Source organism: Lissotriton vulgaris, chromosome 3_1, assembly GCF_964263255.1.
Source record: "Lissotriton vulgaris chromosome 3_1, aLisVul1.2, whole genome shotgun sequence".
Classification (NCBI taxonomy): domain Eukaryota; kingdom Metazoa; phylum Chordata; class Amphibia; order Caudata; family Salamandridae; genus Lissotriton; species Lissotriton vulgaris.
In genome coordinates, this window is record NC_141689.1 from 1,247,767,983 (window position 1) to 1,247,788,112 (window position 20,130).

Here is a 20,130-nt window from a genome sequence, read left to right on the forward strand (position 1 = left end):
GTTTATACGCGTACGATATCCTTCTCTCCCTTACGAAACCGATGCAGTCGCTCCGAGCACTCTTTATCGAACTCCATACCTTTGCACTGGCCTCTGGGTTTAAGATCAACGTGGAGAAATCGGAAGCCCTGAATATCTCCCTGTCGCCGGAGACACTCGTCGAGGTTGAAGGAGAGTTCGATGAGCAATGGTCAAATACCACCATTCCGTATCTAGGAGTTCTGTTGGCCCCAACCGTCCAAGCCACTGCTGAAGTGAACTACGCCAGGCTACGCTCGCGCCTCGGCGATGAACTCTGGAGATGGAAACATCACTCGCTCTCCTGGCTGGGGCGGATAGCAGCCACTAAGATGACCCTGTTACTGCAAATCCTTTCCGTGTTACAGACTCTCCCTCTGTGCCCCCCAGCGGGTTGGCTCCAACGGACACAGTCTGACTTGGCGCGCTTTATCTGGAACGGTCGCCATCCACGCTTCAAGCATGCGATTGCGATACTTCCGCCTGCCCACGGTGGGGTTGGTGTGCCTGACCTCCTTCTGTATTATCAAGCGATACAACTCCGCACCTTGGTAGAGTGGTACCAGCTGGAACCAGGCAAGCATTGGCTTTTTCAAGACCAAGTTGTGGCAGGCAGGCCCTTAAAGGGGGTTCCATTTCTCCCCAAATGCCACCGCTCTCCAAATCTATACGCATCACAGATGACAAGCACCGTCCTGGATGTATGGGACCGGGTGGCGGTTCGGCCTGAATTCAACTCGTTTCCCTCCCCGATGACCCCGCTTTTCGATAACCCCGATTTCTCCCCGGGACTGGATCTCAAGGCATTTGTGGCCTGGAGACGTTCGCCCTGCAGAGCCCTGGGACATATGTTCGACTTAAACGGTATCCTCTCCTTTCAGCAGGTGAACGACGACTATGGTATACCGGAGTCTGATCGCCTACCTTATCTGCAGGTCCGACATTGAGCTATGCAGCCAGAATCCAGACCGGGCGCGCAACGTTCCCTCACCCCGTATGAAAAGTGGCTGGTTACCCGTACCTCTGATAAGAAGCTGATCTCCGACTTGTACCAGCAGCTCCTTCTCACAAATATCTACACACATAATGCAGGAAGGAGCAGGTGGGAGCGGGATTTGGAGAGATCACTCACGCACAAAGAATGGGGCGGCATTTACCATAGGGCCAGACACTCGGCTTACCACATGGGCCTCACCGAAACCCTGACCAAAGTGGCCACCTATTGGTACCATACACCTGAACGCCTACATCAATGGGATCCCCGCATTAGTGACCGCTGCTGGAGGGGTTGCGGGGGGCTTGGCACCTTGGAGCACTTACTTTGGAGCTGTGATTGTTTGCAACCCTACTGGAGTTTGATCTTAGATGACATAGACTCACATCTGGATACTCAGCTCCCCAGATTCCCTGCTTACATTCTATTAGGACTCCCCAATGCTCTAATGTACTCCTTGAAGTCTAGGAAGGGGAGGCTTATAGCGATTGCACTAGGGGCAGCCGTGCAGAACATCCTGGCACACTGGAGGACCACACAACCTCCCCCGCATACTGATTGGCTACACCGGCTTTGAATGGTTCTGGGGATGGAGAAGCTGTCCTTGGCGGAGGCTGGAAGGGGAGAGGAGTTTGCGGAACTTTGGCGACCATTTTTAACGCTGCTCACGGAGGAGTTTGAACTGCCCTCGCTACCTGCGCTTACTGCGCCTAGCAGACACTCCGATTGAAGAGAGGGGGGCCCGACACGCAGGCGCAAGACACAGGGCTGATATTTGGCTTGCTGCCCTCCCTTAATGGCGTGGTGATTCCCCTTTCCTTTTTCTTTTGTTTTGTGGACAAGGAGGGAGGGTGCGGGGGGGGGGGTCGAACAATATTTCCCCTTTGCAGAGACCCTACATATCTGGAATTGTCATTATTCTCACTGCCGCACACCTTTGATTGGGTCGCACAGGAAGAGCTCGACATTGTTCCATCTGATGGGGGAATGTGGTCTGTATGTTTTTTCCTGTTTTGAAAATTCAATAAAAGATTTAAACCATAAATTACTCTTTTAAACTCATACCTATCATGGTAATGGTTAGGTGTGTAAATTGCATCACCATCACTTATTTATTTGTAATTGGTCTTTAAATGTTGAAATAAAAACAGGCAATAGGTGTCTCTAAAATTTAAATCAGTGACTTTACTGATAGTGAGTAATGTTTGCCGTTTCAGAAACTTCCTGCACCAATTACATTCAAGAATGTTGCTGCCTATTTCTCTGAAGAGGAGTGGAAGCTTTTACACGAATGGCAGAAAGAACTTTACAGGAACGTGATGAAGGAAATTCACCAGGCCTTGATTTCGCTGGGTAAAGTTGTACCCTCTTTGTGTTACTAAGCATTTCATGCTGTAAGAAGTCCTCTACTGAGGCTCCACTTGAGAAACACATTTTTAATGTATTTCTGATAAGGTTTTTTACAACAACATACATTGTTTCTTTGAATTTAAAATGTTTTCTCTAAAGAAATTTTTCTAACTGTGTGGTGTTTACGTCACACATATTCCCCTTAAACAGTCCTCAAAGTGGATTATTGAAGAAAACTAAACAGAATAAAAATGCTCCTGGTTCAAATCTGCCCTATTCCTTGTGGGCAAAAGACTCCAACTTCCAATAGTAACCTTTTAAAATTACCATTAAATGCCAAATCAGCTGTAATAAAATGCCACTTAAGTTCATGAATTGGGTTTGGAATTCTCCGCTCATATCGGGTCATTCCTAGAAACCTTGTTTAATGACTTTTCCTCACCTTACATTTCCCACCTCCTACCTGCTTCAAAAAAAAAAAAATATATATATATATATCACAGCTTCGAACATCCACGGACCATCTGTCCGTAAAGAAAGCAGCACACGCAGGGGGTAGTTCCACGTTAGATTTTATTCGGGAACTTCACAGCATACGACGCGTTTCGCCAGAGGGCTTCGTCAAGATATGCAAAGAGCGGAGGCGCTCAACTCATTTAAATAAAATGTCTTACTTCCGCATTTAGAGTAGAGAACAAAAAAGGACTATACAATCGTTAAGAATGGATCGGCCATCATGAGATGGTGTGATGAGTTACAATTTAGACCCAGTCTTAAGTTAAACATAAGTAATATTATGTACAATCCATAAACATAATCACAAGTCCCACAATAAGTGATGCATAGGAGCTATACTTGTTATCCTGCCTGTGATGGGCAACAATAGTCCAAATGTCCTCCTTACACATTTAACGCCCTGGATGGGCTAGCCGTCGAACAGATATAATATACTTGATGTTAAGGTGCAAACAATTATATATGTAAAGCTACACACTATGCAATCTAATAAACCATATGAAAACATGATCATGGCAATAGGAGACCTGAGTAGAATACTCAGACCACATGTAGGTCTAACAATATAAAGACTCCTGCTATAGTGTATAGGCGCACCCGAGTTTAAAATTGCATTCATAGCAACCCAAATATCGCCCTGGATGGGCAAGAATATAACACCTGTTCGAAAGTACTCAAAATTACGTGGGATGTAAAACCAAATTATCGGTACAAAAGTTGCAGTCGAAAATTTCTTAAATACCAGATGTCCTAAATTCATATACAGACAATGGAAGATACCAATCAAGAATACAGTGCATAAACCAACATAGAAGTCCATCATTATCAGAAGTGCATGTAACTTAACCCAAATGAATTGAGAGTTCTTCATGCATATTGAGGCCATTCGGGTGTTTACTCTGCAAGTCTATTATGTATCTGGACTCTAGCCTTCTAAGCTTAAGAAGGCGATCACCACCGCTGATGTTAGCCGGAACACTGTCGAGACAAATGTAAGATAACAGATCCCTGTTACTATTGTGTTTCTTTTCGAAGTGCCTCGCTACGGGGTAGGTGACATCTTTTTGGGCAATAGCACGCATGTGCTCTAATATTCTCAATTTAACGGCATTGGTGGTGCTACCGATGTAATTTAAGCCACAAGGGCAGATGAGACAATAGATGACATATGCTGTGGAGCACGTCAGGAATTTGGTAATCTTTTTCGGTGTAGAAAGACCAGGTACCTTAAAAGCAAGCGTCCGCTTACTATGTTTACAGGCCTTACACCGGCCACAAGGATAGAAACCATTCAATGCAGGAAGTTTGGGGATATTATCAGGAGCAGTGTAATGAATAGAGACCAAATGGTCCCTGAGAGATCTGGCCTTTCTAAAGGTCACTAAAGGATTGCTGGGCAAATCTGCTTTAATGATGTTGTCGGACATTAAAATGTTCCAGTTCTTTTTAAGTATCTTTTTGACCTGCCCTGCGTTCCGTGAAAAGGTGGTGATAAGGCGAAATGCCCCGTTATTAGATTTTACAGTCATCTTGGGTTCTAACAAAGCTTTTCTCTGCATCTTGATTGCTCTATCATAAGCACTGGCTAGAACCCCCTCACTGTAACCCCTTATCCTGAATCGTTGAAGACTAGCCTCCGCTGCCTTCTTGAAATCATCCTCATTGGAATTATTGCGCCTTAGCCTCAAAAGTTCTCCATAGGGGATACTTTCAACCAATTGGCGAGGATGACTGCTTGTGGCAAAGAGGGTGGAGTTCCCTGCCGTCTCTTTCCTGAATAATTTAGTTTGCACTGTTCCTTTGTCATCTATATATACAGTAAGATCAAGGTAGTTAACTGCGCTCCTGCTTATATGACCTGAGAATTTTAGATTCATGTCATTATTATTGAGTACGTCTATGAACACACTGGCAGTTTCTACGGGGCTGTCTAAGATGATAAAAAGATCGTCTATATAACGATGCCATCCTATAATTCTATTGTCCCACTCTTGATTAGTGATGTTCCAGGGAGCCTGCTCCTCCCACCAACCTACAAAGAGGTTGGCAAAACTAGGAGCAGAGCAAGCTCCCATGGCGACTCCAGAAATCTGCTTATACAGTTGTTTACTGAAAAGAAAGATGTTATTATTCAGACTAAAGTTCATAAAGTCCAGCAACATCTTATTGTGTTCATAGTAACGCACAGGACGTTGATCCAGAAAACTAGCCATCGATCTCAAACCATCGTCATGTGCTATACAGGTGTATAGACTGGCGATGTCTAGCACCATCATGCAGTATGTATCTTTCCAAACAATTTCGTCCATAAGTGTCAGAAAATGCTTAGTGTCTCTAAGATACGAGGGCAATGACATGACCAACGGTGAGAGGAACGAGTCCACATAGATGGAGAGGTTTTCTGTGAGGCTACCATTGGAAGCAACTATGGGCCTTCCCGGTGGATTAAGTATGTCTTTGTGCACCTTGGGAAGGTGATAAAAAGTGGGAATCACTGGACTAAGACAACGCAGAAACAAGTATTCATCTGTGCTGAGCATGTTTATGTTGTACCATTTGGATATCATATCATGGTACTCACCCACGCTTCGATTGTAGTCTTTGTCACCCACGGTTATGTAGGTTTTCGTGTCTCCCAACAGTCGTATGGCCTCGCTTTCATATTGTGCAGCAGTAAGGAGCACAATGTTACCCCCTTTATCAGAGGGTTTACATACCAGACCTGAATCCTTGCTCAAGGTTTGTAGAGCAATTTGCTGTTGCTTGGTGAAATTGTCATTGGACGATGTATATAGTTTCACTTTGCGTAGTCTGGATAAATCCCTCAAGACTGCATCCGAGAAGATGTCAATAGCGTCAGTGCCCATGATGGGCATGAACGTTGATGCCGGTTTAAATCCGCTGCACCCACCTTTTTGTTGGATGTCAAAGGTGGCCAGTGTCTGAGTGTAAGTAACTTCACCATCCTGGCCCAAGTTGATCTCTTGATTGAGGCTTTCCATTGCTCGGAGACCCCCTAGATCACGGCATCTCAATCCCTCGGTTGCACATTCACTCCCAGACCCAGCGCTCTCGATGTGCGGTTTCAATTTGAAAAATTTGTGGAGTTTTAATTTTCTCGTGAACTTAAAGATATTAATCCTGGTCTGCGCAAATTCAAAGTTCCTTTGTGGGCAACCCAAATATCGCTTATATATGGTTGCTATGAATGCAATTTTGAACTCGGATGCGCCTATACACTATAGCAGGAGTCTTTATATTGTTAGACCTACATGTGCTCTGAGTATTCTACTCAGGTCTCCTATTGCCATGATCATGTTTTCATATGGTTTATTAGATTGCATAGTGTGTAGCTTTACATATATAATTGTTTGCACCTTAACATCAAGTATATTATATCTGTTCGACGGCTAGCCCATCCAGGGCGTTAAATGTGTAAGGAGGACATTTGGACTATTGTTGCCCATCACGGGCGGGATAACAAGTATAGCTCCTATGCATCACTTATTGTGGGACTTGTGAATATGTTTATGGATTGTACATAATATTACTAATGTTTAACTTAAGACTGGGTCTAAATTGTAACTCATCACACCATCTCAAGATGGCCGATCCATTCTTAACGATTGTATAGTCCTTTTTTGTTCTCTACTCTAAATGCGGAAGTAAGACATTTTATTTAAATGAGTTGAGCGCCTCCGCTCTTTGCATATCTTGACGAAGCCCTCTGGCGAAACGCGTCGTATGCTGTGAAGTTCCCGAATAAAATCTAACGTGGAACTACCCCCTGCGTGTGCTGCTTTCTTTACGGACAGATGGTCCGTGGATGTTCGAAGCTGTGATTAATACAACGGGTACACCCCCGTTTGGCGTGCACCCGCTCACGTGTGCAATCGGCTGGTGTTTGGAGCTCAGGATATATATATATATATATATATATATATATATATATATATATTACATACATACATACATACATACATACATACATACATACATACATACATACATACACACACACAAGGGCGATGGCGTTGGACTCATTTACCATGCTTCAGTTTATTGCTGAGAGATTCAGGGTCTTTCCTTTGTACCCTTTGAAGTCTTATTATTCGGATGCATCCCTAGCCTTTCCATTTCCTTCATTGGTGCTGCTGAAACTCTTTCCACATCTCACAAAGCGAGTATTTAGTCTTGGTCTTTTTAACATATAGGGGGAAAGATTAATCCAGCAAACTTACCCCAACTGTCACTGCGGACCTGGATAACATTGACTTCACACACCTCAAGTGAATTCACCTACTAACAAGGTCAAACTTGGGTCTCCTATACTCGTTCACAACTGATTGACTGGTCTTGGATTACTGGTCTCCCCACACAAGCATCCGTATCTCCATCGCAGATGCATCCACCAATAAAAGTACTCTATAGGCCTCTTGTAAAAACATATACCTAGGCACTGCAAGTCTCTGACTCCTCCGACCTTCATGCAAGCCCTGTATAGCCATGTCTGTCCCATCTCCAGCTCACCGACATCCTCCTTGATCATGTGGAATCCAGTGTTAAAAATTAGCAATGCCAGTTGTTTCATCTGCAACACTGCAAGCTCCAACAAAAAAGCAGAAAAGAAACAAATGCTTCATTGAAGATTGCAGCACCATGAAATGAAGAGGCAGAAGCCTGGAAAGTCCTCTGCAGACTTGCTGCTTTGCAGAAAACATGCCGCATTTACAATATAGCTTGCACCAAGACTAAAAAAGCCATGTCCAAGATCTCAAAATAGAAGCGGTAAACTCCTCTAACTAAATATATTCTACAAAGAAGTACCCACTTCTAAGTTTAGTCTCTTAGTCATCATGCCTACCAAACATCTGTACGATAAATTAATGTTATTTTTCAACATCAAAATTGCCACACTCCGAAGGAACACTAAAATAAGCCACCTGTCCACCAGTCATTCAATCCCCCTAATGTATTGCATATAAAACTGATAACTGGTCTATACATATTAGGTTTATATTAATAATATAATTTGGCTTCTAATTGCAGGTCCTCTCATTGCTACTTCTGTCTTTTCTATACGACCTCCTGAAAAGGAGGAGATCGATCCCCCGGACCAGAGAGACTCTGAAAGAAGACACAGCATCAGCCACTCCCCAGGTGAGAAAGAGGCGCAGCAGTGCTTTAGTTGGGTTGTTAAAGTTATGCTAGCCATTTTTCCACACAGCAGCATACTAACACAAACCGTGTTAGTTAGTTGGACAATTCAGTGTATGGTCAGAGCAATATAAATGGTACATAGTATATTGTTCTTAGAATAGTAAGACTAAAGGTGTAATTGGAACTATTTCCCTTTCCCTGGAACTATTTCTCTTTCGCTGATCTGAATAGATGGATAAACAGAATTTAGCTGCCAAGCCTTTACGTTATCTTCCTTCGCACTGTTCCCTATCTCCTCATATGAGAAATATGCATTGGCTGCCTGTGACACAAGACTTTTATTTTAAATTGTTATACATTGTTCATAGAGCCTACCTTGGCACACCGTTTGTGCAATCGAAAATCAAACATTAAACCTTAAGACAAGCTCTTTGATCTAATGGTGCCTTCTTGCTTACCATCCCTTGAATTGTTAGCACCAGTTTCGGTGGAAGAGCATTCCCTTCCTTGGCACGTAAGTTGTGGAACTCTCTTCCTACTTAGATTTGCTCAGACACTGATTATTCAAAGTCTGGATGGGTAAAAAAAAATTGGTTATTCTGTAGAATGAAAGTTTTTCCACTCCGCTATGCACCAGGGTACCGTCCGGTTCGCACTTTGCAAATCAGCTTCATCACCCTTAGAAATTTACAAATTATGAGTTTCCCTACATGATATGCATAGATTTCCACATTTGGAGGATACACAAAAATCACCAGTTTTATTGGTGGAAGTCTGTGTAAATTGTAGATTTACGTGCTGCTTTATTCTTACAAATACGAATTGTCCCAAGGGCAGACAGTCTAAGTGCTGAATACTTCTTTTTCTATTGCTGGTATGGTTTTATAGGTACAGAAATCGCTTTCAGTATATCTCAGACGACTAGGGGACCTTTTGTTCTATTTTCAACTTTATTTGTAATTTGTACACTTAGGCCAGCGTTTATTAGTAAATTGCTCAGGCCCACAAATTGGTGGTGAGATGCCCTCCTTAACGTCTCTGAATATTCACAAAATGGCCACCTTGTGAGGCTTCACAGATTTCCCATCGCCAATCCCTACACATCCCTCTGTTTAATACTCTTGTTACCTTCCCTAATCCTCAAGCTACAACGGAGGGAAATACAGGTCCATCTCCAGGCATAAGTGTACAACCAGCCTGACAACATGAATTGGGATCTCTCATTTGTGCCTACGGTTGGAACCGTCTGGGCTTCAAATCCGAGTAGAGGTGAGAAAAAAAGCATTTTGAATCCAGCCAGAAGGGGGCAAAAAGGAGCCAGGCCATCTTAGTGAACATAATGTAAAGGACTATGAAAACCTGATCATTGTACTGAAAATCACAAAAACCTCTGGTTTTATTATGGTGCAAGTCAATGCAGAATGGAAATTCAAAGAAGCTAAAATTTATCTCAAGGAATTATACCTTTTGCACGGCATACATCAGGAGCAGGGCTCAATAACCCTATGTAAGGGGGCAAAATTGTGTTGCAATAAATTGACATATTATATAGTTGATATATGATGCTCACTAGTTCTAGTGATCACCTTGTATCAGTCAAAAAACAACCCTTATGGTGATTAGTTGTAAGTCAACCTCATAGACCAGCTATCCTAATGGTAGCATGGACAAAGCAGTCTTAGGCTAAACTCTTTTGGCATGTGAAGCCAGCTGTTTTACCACATATAACCCCTTGAATACCAAATGAAAGGACACCACACAGGTAGTTATGAAAATAAACAAGATATTTATTAACTAACATACACCTCTGAACTCTTTATGAGGTCAGAGGGCTAAGCACATGACAAGACTCTTAGGAAAAATACGTTAAGTTGCACAAGATACAATGTTGCCCTAGGGGCGCAACAACCATATACTAAACCAGTGGTATAAGGAAGTCGATAGAAGGAATGGAGCTGTCCAGAGGCTGTAGGATCGCTGGGACTACGCTATCCTAACTTTAGGTAAGTAATAGGAGGCCCATGGAACGCGTGTGCAGAGTGTGAACTCACACGCGAGATGCGTAACAACGTCTATGGACAGTACAGTTCAAGAAAAAGGTGAGTACGGACACTCATGACTAGTTAGGACTAAAACGACTGTGAATCTGGACACTAGGAGAGTCAATCTACCCTTGAGCACCAAAATGCTCTTGTTACCTCACCCACGGGCTGCGGGTGCATAGGTGCGAAGTCGTGTCGGGTTTCTGCGTTGAAGTCTATAGAGCCTGAAAGAAAAGATGCTGCAGGCGACCAGGAGGAAGATGTCCGGTGTGATCCAAGGGTGGGTCAGGAAAGCTGAAGACCTGAAAGCAGAGGGGACAATGTTCAAAGTCACTAGCCAGTGACTGGAGTGGAACCAGGAAGGAACCAGAGGCTGTCGTCGTGGTCAGGTGAAGAGTGGACGCTTGACTCTGCAGCCACGTGGACCAGGTGGTGTCTTTGATGACCAGGATGGAGGTACGAGCTGTCCCACGTAGGCTCTCGCTGTTGGCGGTATTGGATCCGGATTCGGCGTCAACAGGCCTTGGCAAAGGCAACCCACACGGTGAGTGGAATCGGCATCTGGTGTGGACCAGGAGGGTCCGGGGTGCTTCTCCTTTGCAGGGAAGCAAGGGCAAATCGGGAGCAACCAGACCAGCGGTGTGGATTTCAAGGATCGTCGTCTAGGAGGCCACTAGCCTGCCGGCTAGTGACCAGACAACGCGTCGAGCAGCAATCAAGCAAAAGGGCCCCACGCAGATCTCGTGGATGCTGGAGGGCTGATCTTCTGTGCAGGAGCTGCTCGGGGCTGGGGCTTCTCAATCCCCAAAGCACTTCGTCGAGGATACCTCAGAAGTCGTGCTGGAAGCGAAGTGCAGTTTCTTCAAGATGGCCGGTCCCACGTATCTCGTCGCACCCACGGATCTCAGCTGTGCTGCAGATGTAGGTAGAGGTCGGAGAGGTCTCGGAATCCGGGTCTCGTCGGGCTCTGAAGTCTGGATCCTCGAGGGAAGACGACAAAGTGAAGCTGCTGGACGCTTGATGGTGCCTGCTGGTGCAGGGTGGACACTCCTTGCCCACAAGGGAGATTTCTTCAGTCTTCTGTGGAGCAGAACGTCGAAGTCCAGAGTTTCTTCTTGTAAAATCAATTCAGGATAATCTAAATTGGAATGGGACCAGCTCCTACCTTTTTTCTCCTAAAGGGGGCTGTACAATCACTAGGTCCCTCCTATGGGTGGAACCAGGAAGGGGGGTGGTTACACCCCCTATCCTTTGTCCGGTTTCGCGCCAGAGCTGGGGCTGGAGTGCCCCAGCAACTGGTTTGAACCAGTGTATGCACAGGGCACCTTGTGTGCCCCAGGCATGTCTCATTCCTTTCAGGCCTGTCCTACCTAATACACAAAATCCTGTCTGGGGTGGCGCTAGCACCTCCCAAGGCAGGAAACCCTTTGTCCAGGCCTCCCTTGCTGGAAGGACTCCCAGCAGCAGGAGGTCAGACTTGTGTCTGTGGTGGCAGCATCCATTTTGTGATGCTGAGGCTCGAGTTAACTTTAACCGGGGTTCACAGTTACATACATGTCGTGTCTCTCTAAAAGGGTGGAATGCTACCCCCGTCGCCAGAATTGGCAAGGGGGTAGTATTCCAATTCGTCCGACACCTTACTCGACATGTTTTGATAATGCTATGCCAAAGTTAGCAATAACCGCGAGGATTATAATGCACTTAAGAGTATATGGTATAGCGTTATCATGGAAACCGCTAAAGGAGTTGGTTCCGAAAGCTGCAGACAGGCTCAGCTGGTGCCAGAGCACTATCTCACATTATTCCAAGCACTCTGCCTCCAGGATTGTTAAGGCCTGCCATAGGAGTGACTTATAGGAGTATATTTGTCCATTTTAGGTTTAGATATAGGTATACTATATCTAAAGTAAAGGGTGATTACACCATCTTGCCCCAGCTGATTGATCAGCCAGTTGTGTCCGATTTGGATGACCAGCCAGGGGTGGCATAATACATGCTGCATCCCCTGGTAGGCCTTGGGTGCACTTATGCCCTGGGTACCTATGGTACACTGTACAAGGACTTACAAGAGTGACCCAATACCTATTAGATATGTACCTAAGGTACATGGAGTCCATTTTAACGGAGAGAGCAGGAAGCCTGGGGTCCTGAATAGCAGGATCCTAGGCCAACTAAGTCGAAAACCAGCAAAATACTAGGCAAAAAGTTGGGGGCAACCATAGTCAGATATCCACCTTCCTACAATATTGACTGTCACAAGCTTATGTTTTCGGCCATTTGCTAGGTTATGAACTCATTTATGAGGTTTTGGTAACAAATATAGGGTTGGTACGAAGAATGTCACATTGCCACTGTAGATGACACTACTTTCACAACATGTTTTAAAATAAGTCATTGAATTATGATTTAATGCCAATCTAGGATACCTCGGTAAACGTATATAATAGCTTTTGTCTTTTAGTTGCCTTTCTTTCTCTTTTATATGTATAAATGTTCAGTAATGACAATAGTGCTTCTGGCTGGTGGCTTGATTATCACATTGATGGGATGTTTTGGGTCGAACGCTGAGAGCAGACGTGTCATTGTTTTGCACCTTTTGGGATCTTAATAAAATGTCAAAGAAAAAAACTGTTAGGCGAAAAGTGGCACCAACATTTGTCACAAGACAGACCTGCGCTGTGGCGTTTAAGTGTTCTCGGAAGACAAACAGACTCTTGTTTACTCCAGCACCTTCCCTCATTGAGGTGCAGTCTGTTTCTGAGGTATGTAGTAGAAGATCTCTCATTGGCTCTTTCTCTGACTCTCTTGCACACACTCACTTTTATCTCACAAGCACATTCCATTATCTCTCTCCCCTCTATCTCTCACACACGCTTGTCCTTCTCACACACACATACTCACACTCTCTTTCTCTCTGACGCATTGGCTACAGACGGCACCACCAGTTTCTTTCACTTTGTTTCTCAAATACACGCACTTATTTTGCTCTCCCAAGTTGTGGCAGGTATGGGGAGATTAAGTGGTTTGCCCACAGGATGCTGAGCCAACGCCGAGACTCGAACCTGGTTCCCCAGTTACAAAGTTGGCAACGCTGGCCGTTAAGCCACATCCTGTCCCTGTTACATGAGCACCAGTAACATTACGCAAAGACATATTCATTTGTGGCAGGCACTGGGAAACTGAGTGATTTGCCCACAATCACAGGATGTTGAACCAACACCGAGACGCAAACCTACTACCCCAGTTCTAAAGTCGCCAACTCTGACCCTTACTCCACATCCTCTCCTTGTCCCTGTCAGTCAAAGCCTTTTCTTTCTCTCCAAGGCCCATGACCCTTCTTTGAGCCACTTTATATTCTCTTAAGGCAGAGCGCATGCTATCTTCCTCTCTGAGGTGCAAGCTGCAGGCTATCTCTCTGAAATGCCGGCTCTCTCGGAGGTGCTGAACACCTGCTACTTTCTTTGGAGCAGGGCTTCCTCTGAGGCTCAGATTTCATTTCTTAGGGACTAGGTTCAGTCTCCCGCGTTCTAGAGTAGGGTCTCCCGACCTCTGACATATATAGAGCACTTATTCCCTCTTTAAGTTTTGACGATTCTCTGAGCCTCGGGCACACCCTTCGTCTATACCTTGCAGGGCGCACTCCCTTAATTTGAGGTATATGATGCAGGCTCCCTCTCTGAGGTGTAGGGCTCTGCGCCCTCACTAAGGTGCAGGACTGAGACTCCTTCTCTGATGCGCAGACCTTCTTCGTGGTACAGGCACCTGCTCTCTCACACAGCAGCAGACTGTCTCTGGGTTAAAGGGCAAAAGCCCTCTCTCAGAGATGCAGCTTCAGGTCAGCATAAAGCGCCTAAAAGCTCAAACGGTTGTTGGACTGCCTCGTTAACAGCATTTAAATGTAGACCCTGCACAACAAGACCCGAGTCTGTCTTTCAACCCCTTCACTGCGGCGGCTATTCCGCCGCAGTGCTAAGGGGGCGGGGCGGAAGTGCGGCTGGCGCATGCTGGTGACTGAACCGCTCCGTCACCAGCGTCGGTTGCGCTGTGCTTGTGACGGAGCGGTTCTGTCATGGCCCCGCCCGCTCAATAGAACGCTCAGCGCAGGCGCGGAATTCGCGCCGCACATGAGCGGCGGGCGGGCCATGACGGAACCGCTCCATCATCAGCACAGCGCCACCGCAGCTGATGACGGAGCGGTTCCGTCATCAGCATACAAGGGGTTAAAAAATAATAATAATAATAGTCTCATGAATATGTTCAGTTCAGTTCCTACTTTAATAATGTTTAGACGAACTTTAGAACATACATTCTTTAAAATCAAGTACATTTGATATATAATTACACTATATAAATACCAGTTCATCTTACTACAACTAAAATCACCGGTCCCCTACCACCTAAACACATTAGGACACTAATCCAAACATATTTTAAGAAATTTAGCCAATGCGCAAGCCACATCAAAAAATTCCATTCTTAACAAAAGTGCTCAAGAATATGGAAATCCATGTTTAGTCTGGCACCATTTCTTCGTTTTGAAATTGCGCTTGGAGGAGAGCATGGTGTTTGAAAGACTATGTGTGTGCTAGGCTCAAGGTCTTGCATTTCAACGTTCACCAGAGGCTCTTCTCTGCCCACATAGGTTTGAAGTGCCAGGCCTATACAGTAAGACACACAATGCTCGAACGTTCAACATTCACCTGTGGTCCTTTGCTTGGAATTTTATTTAAAGTAACCCAGCTCCCACAGTGAGAGCAACAGAGCACATTTCAATGTTCTCTAGTGCAGGCCTACCTTTCCTCAGCCCGGGTTGACCTTGCAAGTCACTGCTGTATAAGTGTCACAGCTCAACATTTCAACATTCTCTGATGATGGACTTATTTTCCATGGTTAATGTCCCCAAACCCATGCCATGATGGCCGCGGAGGTTAACATTTCAACATTCTGACGATGCACTTCCTTTTCTTGGTTAAAGTCCCCAAGCTCATCAAAATGCACAAGTCTCAGAGCTCAACATTTCAACATTCTCTAGTGATGGATTTCCTTTCCATGGTTAATGTCCTAGAGGGGACATCTCACAGCTCAACATTTCAACGTTTACCGAGCAGGGCCTTCTCGCCCCACCCTATCGTGAAGCACCTGCAGCCTTGCTATTTCATAGCGCTGTAAATAACAAGTGCTACAGTTACCCCTTTTCATGATACTCTGAATAGTTCCCTCGCAGGGATGAAACGCTTGCGCTGTGGAATTACACTCAGTAAGCACTTAACTCAGTTTTCTCTGGATGGTCAGTATTTCCTCTTTTTCCAGCGTTGGCGCTTCAAACAATAAATATTTTATTTGCCCTTAAGCAAAATATGCCAGTGCATGTCACCATGGCTCATACAACACTTACCAGGAACCAGCCCGTAAAATGCCATCACAGACCTCTCTGTGCACTTAATTGTATGTTTATGTTTAACTTGGCAAGACCTATCTTGCCTTCTTTGCCAATAAAATATCACCAGGTTGGCATTGGCATTCCTCACTGCGCCCAAGAAAATTCTTGTCGTCCTGTTGCCAAATGTGCCCATTTGTGGCACGTGGTGTTTAGAACATTTACTTATGAGCTGTCAGACAGCAGAGGAGCGGAACAATACAATCCTAGTGGTTAAAATCAATAGACACTATTTGTTAGCAAAAAAATGACAAGAAATAGTACTAGAAACAAAGATGGCGATTTGTTTCCCAACGTGGCAGTTGTCCACTATTAGTTCTTGTACACAACATCGCTTCCGCATTTTGAGGTCTTCAGAATGGTACTTGAGCAGGGAATGATACAGTGATAAGGCTGGAATAGAGGGCAGGTAAATCAGTTGTATGGGAAATGTATAGCACTTTCTTGATCTGCTGCTATGTTCTGATTTTTGTATAGCCCCAGAGGAGAAGGGCAGATGTTGCATCAATACACCTGACTGGCTGCTGTGAATGCGAACTATAGGTTGTAAGAAAGTAACTTATTGCATGCTACAGACAAAATCATTCATTTCGCAGATCGGATTATGTGCCACAGATAAGGCACATACTTAACACATTGTGATTGAAAAATGTGTGGGAAAGGTTAGAGAACTAACACAACCCCAGTTTCACACATCAGTAGCAAAAACAAGTGTAACAAGGTTGTGCGACGAAACAACGCTGAGAAATACGTTGCAAGCCTTAGCTATACCTTTTTTTTCACACTTTTTTTATGTGTATGTTTTTACAACAGATGCCATTACCACACATTGTTTATTTAAAAACAAAGTATTTGTGGGCGGAGACCCCCACACCTCCCAACTTACCTTAAATGCGTGATGAAGTCATCCGTTGTAAAACATACACGTAAAAACATGCATGCTTAAAAATGCGTGGTTATTGAACATGTTTTCTTAGGTCATCTGTCTCCTTTCTTTGACAAAATTACCATAGTCTTTATAATTATCAATCTATTCATTGCTGTCACTTTTCAGATTATTACCTCTAATTGGAAAGACTCATCGAACATTTCTTTTCTAGCATGGTGGAATTTACTCTGCCATCACCACAGATTGGACAGATCTAATGCTACTTCCACCCTTCTGCTGATTAAAAGAGACTTATTGTGGTTACCTTTGACACATTTTTTTTATCTAGGAAACTGTCTTAACTGTTCATTTTGTTATTCATTACGATAAATTATTGTTCTATTTAATTCCTTTTTCTCTTCTCCCCTTTCCTTTTTTTCCTTTTTCTTTCTTTTTTCTTTTTTCCTTTCTTTCTTTTTATTTCTTTCTCTTCTTTATCAAAAACTTTTTAAAATGCATCTGTATTAAGTATAGTTTTACTTTATTGGGTTACTTTGTTATTACTTCCTTTTTCATGCTTCTAGTTTTCGCTTTTACCAATTATTATTGAATTTGTACTGATGTTTTACATTGTTCTACTCTTTTAATAAAGCATTTTAAACTTTAAAAAAAATGCGTGGTTAAGTCACAACGTGGTCAAAATCTTGTTGTAAAGGCTATCTAAAAGAAGAGTGTGGCTGGGTTAAATTCTTTGCACAAACAAAGAAAGTAGAGTTTTTTGAATTCCTCTAAATGCTCACGAGGATAAAGGAGAAATGGCCACCCACGTTCCCCAAAATCTTTTTGTGGACTGAGAAGTCCCAAAAGTTATAAGCAACAATTAGTCTTTACCCTGAGCAACAACAGTAATGTCCAAGAGTTCGAAAATGTGTAGTGGTTGAAAATCTTCTTCTTTAATTCCAAGTATTCACTTCATGTCTCATGAGAATCATTCAGCAATACAATCATTACAGTTCCGTTGGTGGATAATACAGTTACAACCCGGTGATAGATGTAGCCATAGCCAACACGTGTTTCATCATTGGGTCATCACCCTTCAACTTCCTCAGGCCAATAATATGCAGAGAAAAGTTTTCCCAACAATTCCAAGAGCAGATTATTCTGTGTTCTATTATCCAAACCTATATCTTCAAACAATCCGCAGAAGAAGGTAAGTATATTTAAAGAATCTTGCAAAACCGGCAGAGTACTCCCAATCGAGTACGCTGGAAATACACGTCTCTGCAGAAAAAACATTAACATTGCCTCTTGGACTTTGACTTGATGGATACCCATAGATCTCTGCAGCAGGTGCATTAACCACTCAAACTGTCGTAAAATGTGCGTTGTTTGTGACTATTAAAGTAAGCCAAAACAGCTTTACTTTAGCAATGTATCCGCATATATTTCTTTGGAATCAGTGTTTGTAGATCTAGCAGGTCATAAGGTGACTGTCATTCATTGACTCTGCCATTCTGACTTTATCTTCTTTTTTACACCCACCCCACATCTCTTCTCACGAAAAAAGTGTGAGCTTCTCGAGTAATTTTTTTCCCATTCCTACCACGGCTTGGATGGATGATTTTGTATGCCACATGCAAATGCTTTTTGTAAGGGCATTGTGTAACATAAGGCAGCAATAGAGATGCAGACTCTGTCAGCATTGACTACATGGCAGGCTGCAGTGTGCTATAGGTGCTGACCACAGACTTAGGGCTGTTAGGGATAGTAGAGGGGAAGGACTTGCAACCATGCTAAAAGCCACCAATGCCAACTGTTTTTGGCCAGTGCGTTCAACCCAAGTCCCAGCAGGATGCATCATGTGCTTTTTCTTCTAGTAATCTTTTCAAAGACGCATACACCTTGTAGGTAGACCTATCTTTAGGTGTAAATAAATGTATGCATAGTCATTGAAGTAGTGCAATATGAAACTCCATTGACTGTCAAACTTGTATTGAGGACAGATCCAGAAAACATACAAGGGTGACCATGGACTTTGGTTAATAAGGAGAATACCCTTACAGCAATAAGACATATTAAAAGTTTTACATTTTAAGAAAGAGATTGGGCATGATGCAGATTACTTTAATTGTAGGAATAAGTACAACAGGGATGTTTACCATAGTTTCTTTTATATTGTTGTTAGCTTCAGCTTCCATGTTCATAAATTGTTTGATCGAACCAACTTACAAAATGTACCTCTCAAACATCCCTCAAGGTGAAGGAACTGGTTCGAGGAGAAACCATCTCCCTTGAGACATTATCTGCTCAAACTAGTTTCGCACAAGATATTTTCTGCTTGAATCACTCCTCACTGGAATAGAAGTGTGTTGAATTTCACACTAGTGTCTTTTCTGAAATCTCTGAAATTTGTGTAATGTGAATTTTCACGAATAGCACAGGAAACATTTTGCATGGACCTAACCACAATCCACATGGATGTGAAATGCACGGTAATATAAACATTCAAATATTTGCATTCTTGATGGATGGCCTTCTAGAAGTGTTCTACTTTCGAGGGGCAGTGGAGGATGACACTTGAGTTGTAATTCAGCCAGTCAGTTCTCAATTTCATAAGTCTTTATTTCGATACAAAAATCATAAAAGACATTATAGCAACTAGACGCGTACAAATTTAAAATTACCCACTAGTTATATCAGCAATCAGGTTTTGCAATACCACATGTTACTTAGGACCACTTCAATTGTTGACCATCCATCAGTAGTTTAAAAAAATAAATTGCGTACATATGAACAAATATTTAGCGAATCTGCTTAGAATCATAAATAAACAGTTCATTCCATTGTAAAGATACCTTTAAAAAACATTCCTAAAAATTGCAAATAAAAAACTATAAATTCATCATTATACAGGGTGTATAATATCAGGTGATGTACGCCCATTAAAAGCTTTAAGAGAAACCCTTAAGATGTCACTGTAGACTAATTTTATGTGCTCGAATGATCCACATCCAGTGGAGAAACTTAGCCACAGCTATAACCACGGCCTGAGAATTATCAGTTCGGAGAATCCTGACGGACTCGCGACCTGTTTTCAAGCCTAACTGCAAACAGATAGGTTTTAGCCATGATATCCTGGGAAATTTATATTCCGGGCAGACCAAAAGTATGTGCCTAATGCCTTCCTGTTGGGTGGGGCAGAAGGGGCAGGTGGAACATTGTCCCCCGCGCCATTCAGTTAATTTACTTTATTCAGCTCATTTAAGGCCATAAAAGGTACATAAATAACATATACATTAAAAAATTTGCAGTTTCATCAACGAATCAGCTTTTTAAATGAAACAATATTTTACAATTTCATACACAGAATAATATCTGTATCAAATACTTTATTTTGGCATTTATACCTTAAAAGGTTTCGCATAAACAGCACTTAAAAAAAGAGTCCATCCTAATAATACATTTTCCTAGATAAATATTGAAAGATCATAACTTTAACTTTACATTAATACTATAAAAAGTAAAAGTAGATCATGACATCTTAAAAGATTAAAATGTGTTACAAAGTAGAAAGTGCATGTATGCGATAAGATAATACAATATTTTTGTCAATACTCCAATTTAGCCAATGATAATGATATCGGTTGCTCGATGTAGGGTTTTCTTTTGCATCCTAGTTCTGTTAATTATAAATGATGCAAAATTGTTACATAAACATATTAAGGCAAATAGTGCAGAATAGTGC

The 20,130-nt window shown here is 43.0% G+C and overlaps 1 protein-coding gene across 3 annotated transcripts in view; it reads left to right on the top strand.

Annotated features, from left to right (window-relative positions):
* Window positions 1–20,130, top strand: part of LOC147727741 (uncharacterized) — a 173,484-nt gene that overhangs the window by 36,088 nt on the left and 117,266 nt on the right. For all 3 annotated transcript variants that reach the window (XM_086961745.1, XM_086961746.1, XM_086961747.1), the window contains exons 2-3: window positions 2,230–2,365; window positions 7,928–8,038. In XM_086961745.1, coding sequence (XP_086817871.1) covers window positions 2,230–2,365; window positions 7,928–8,038 — 247 coding nt within the window. The remainder of the gene's footprint in view (window positions 1–2,229; window positions 2,366–7,927; window positions 8,039–20,130) is intronic.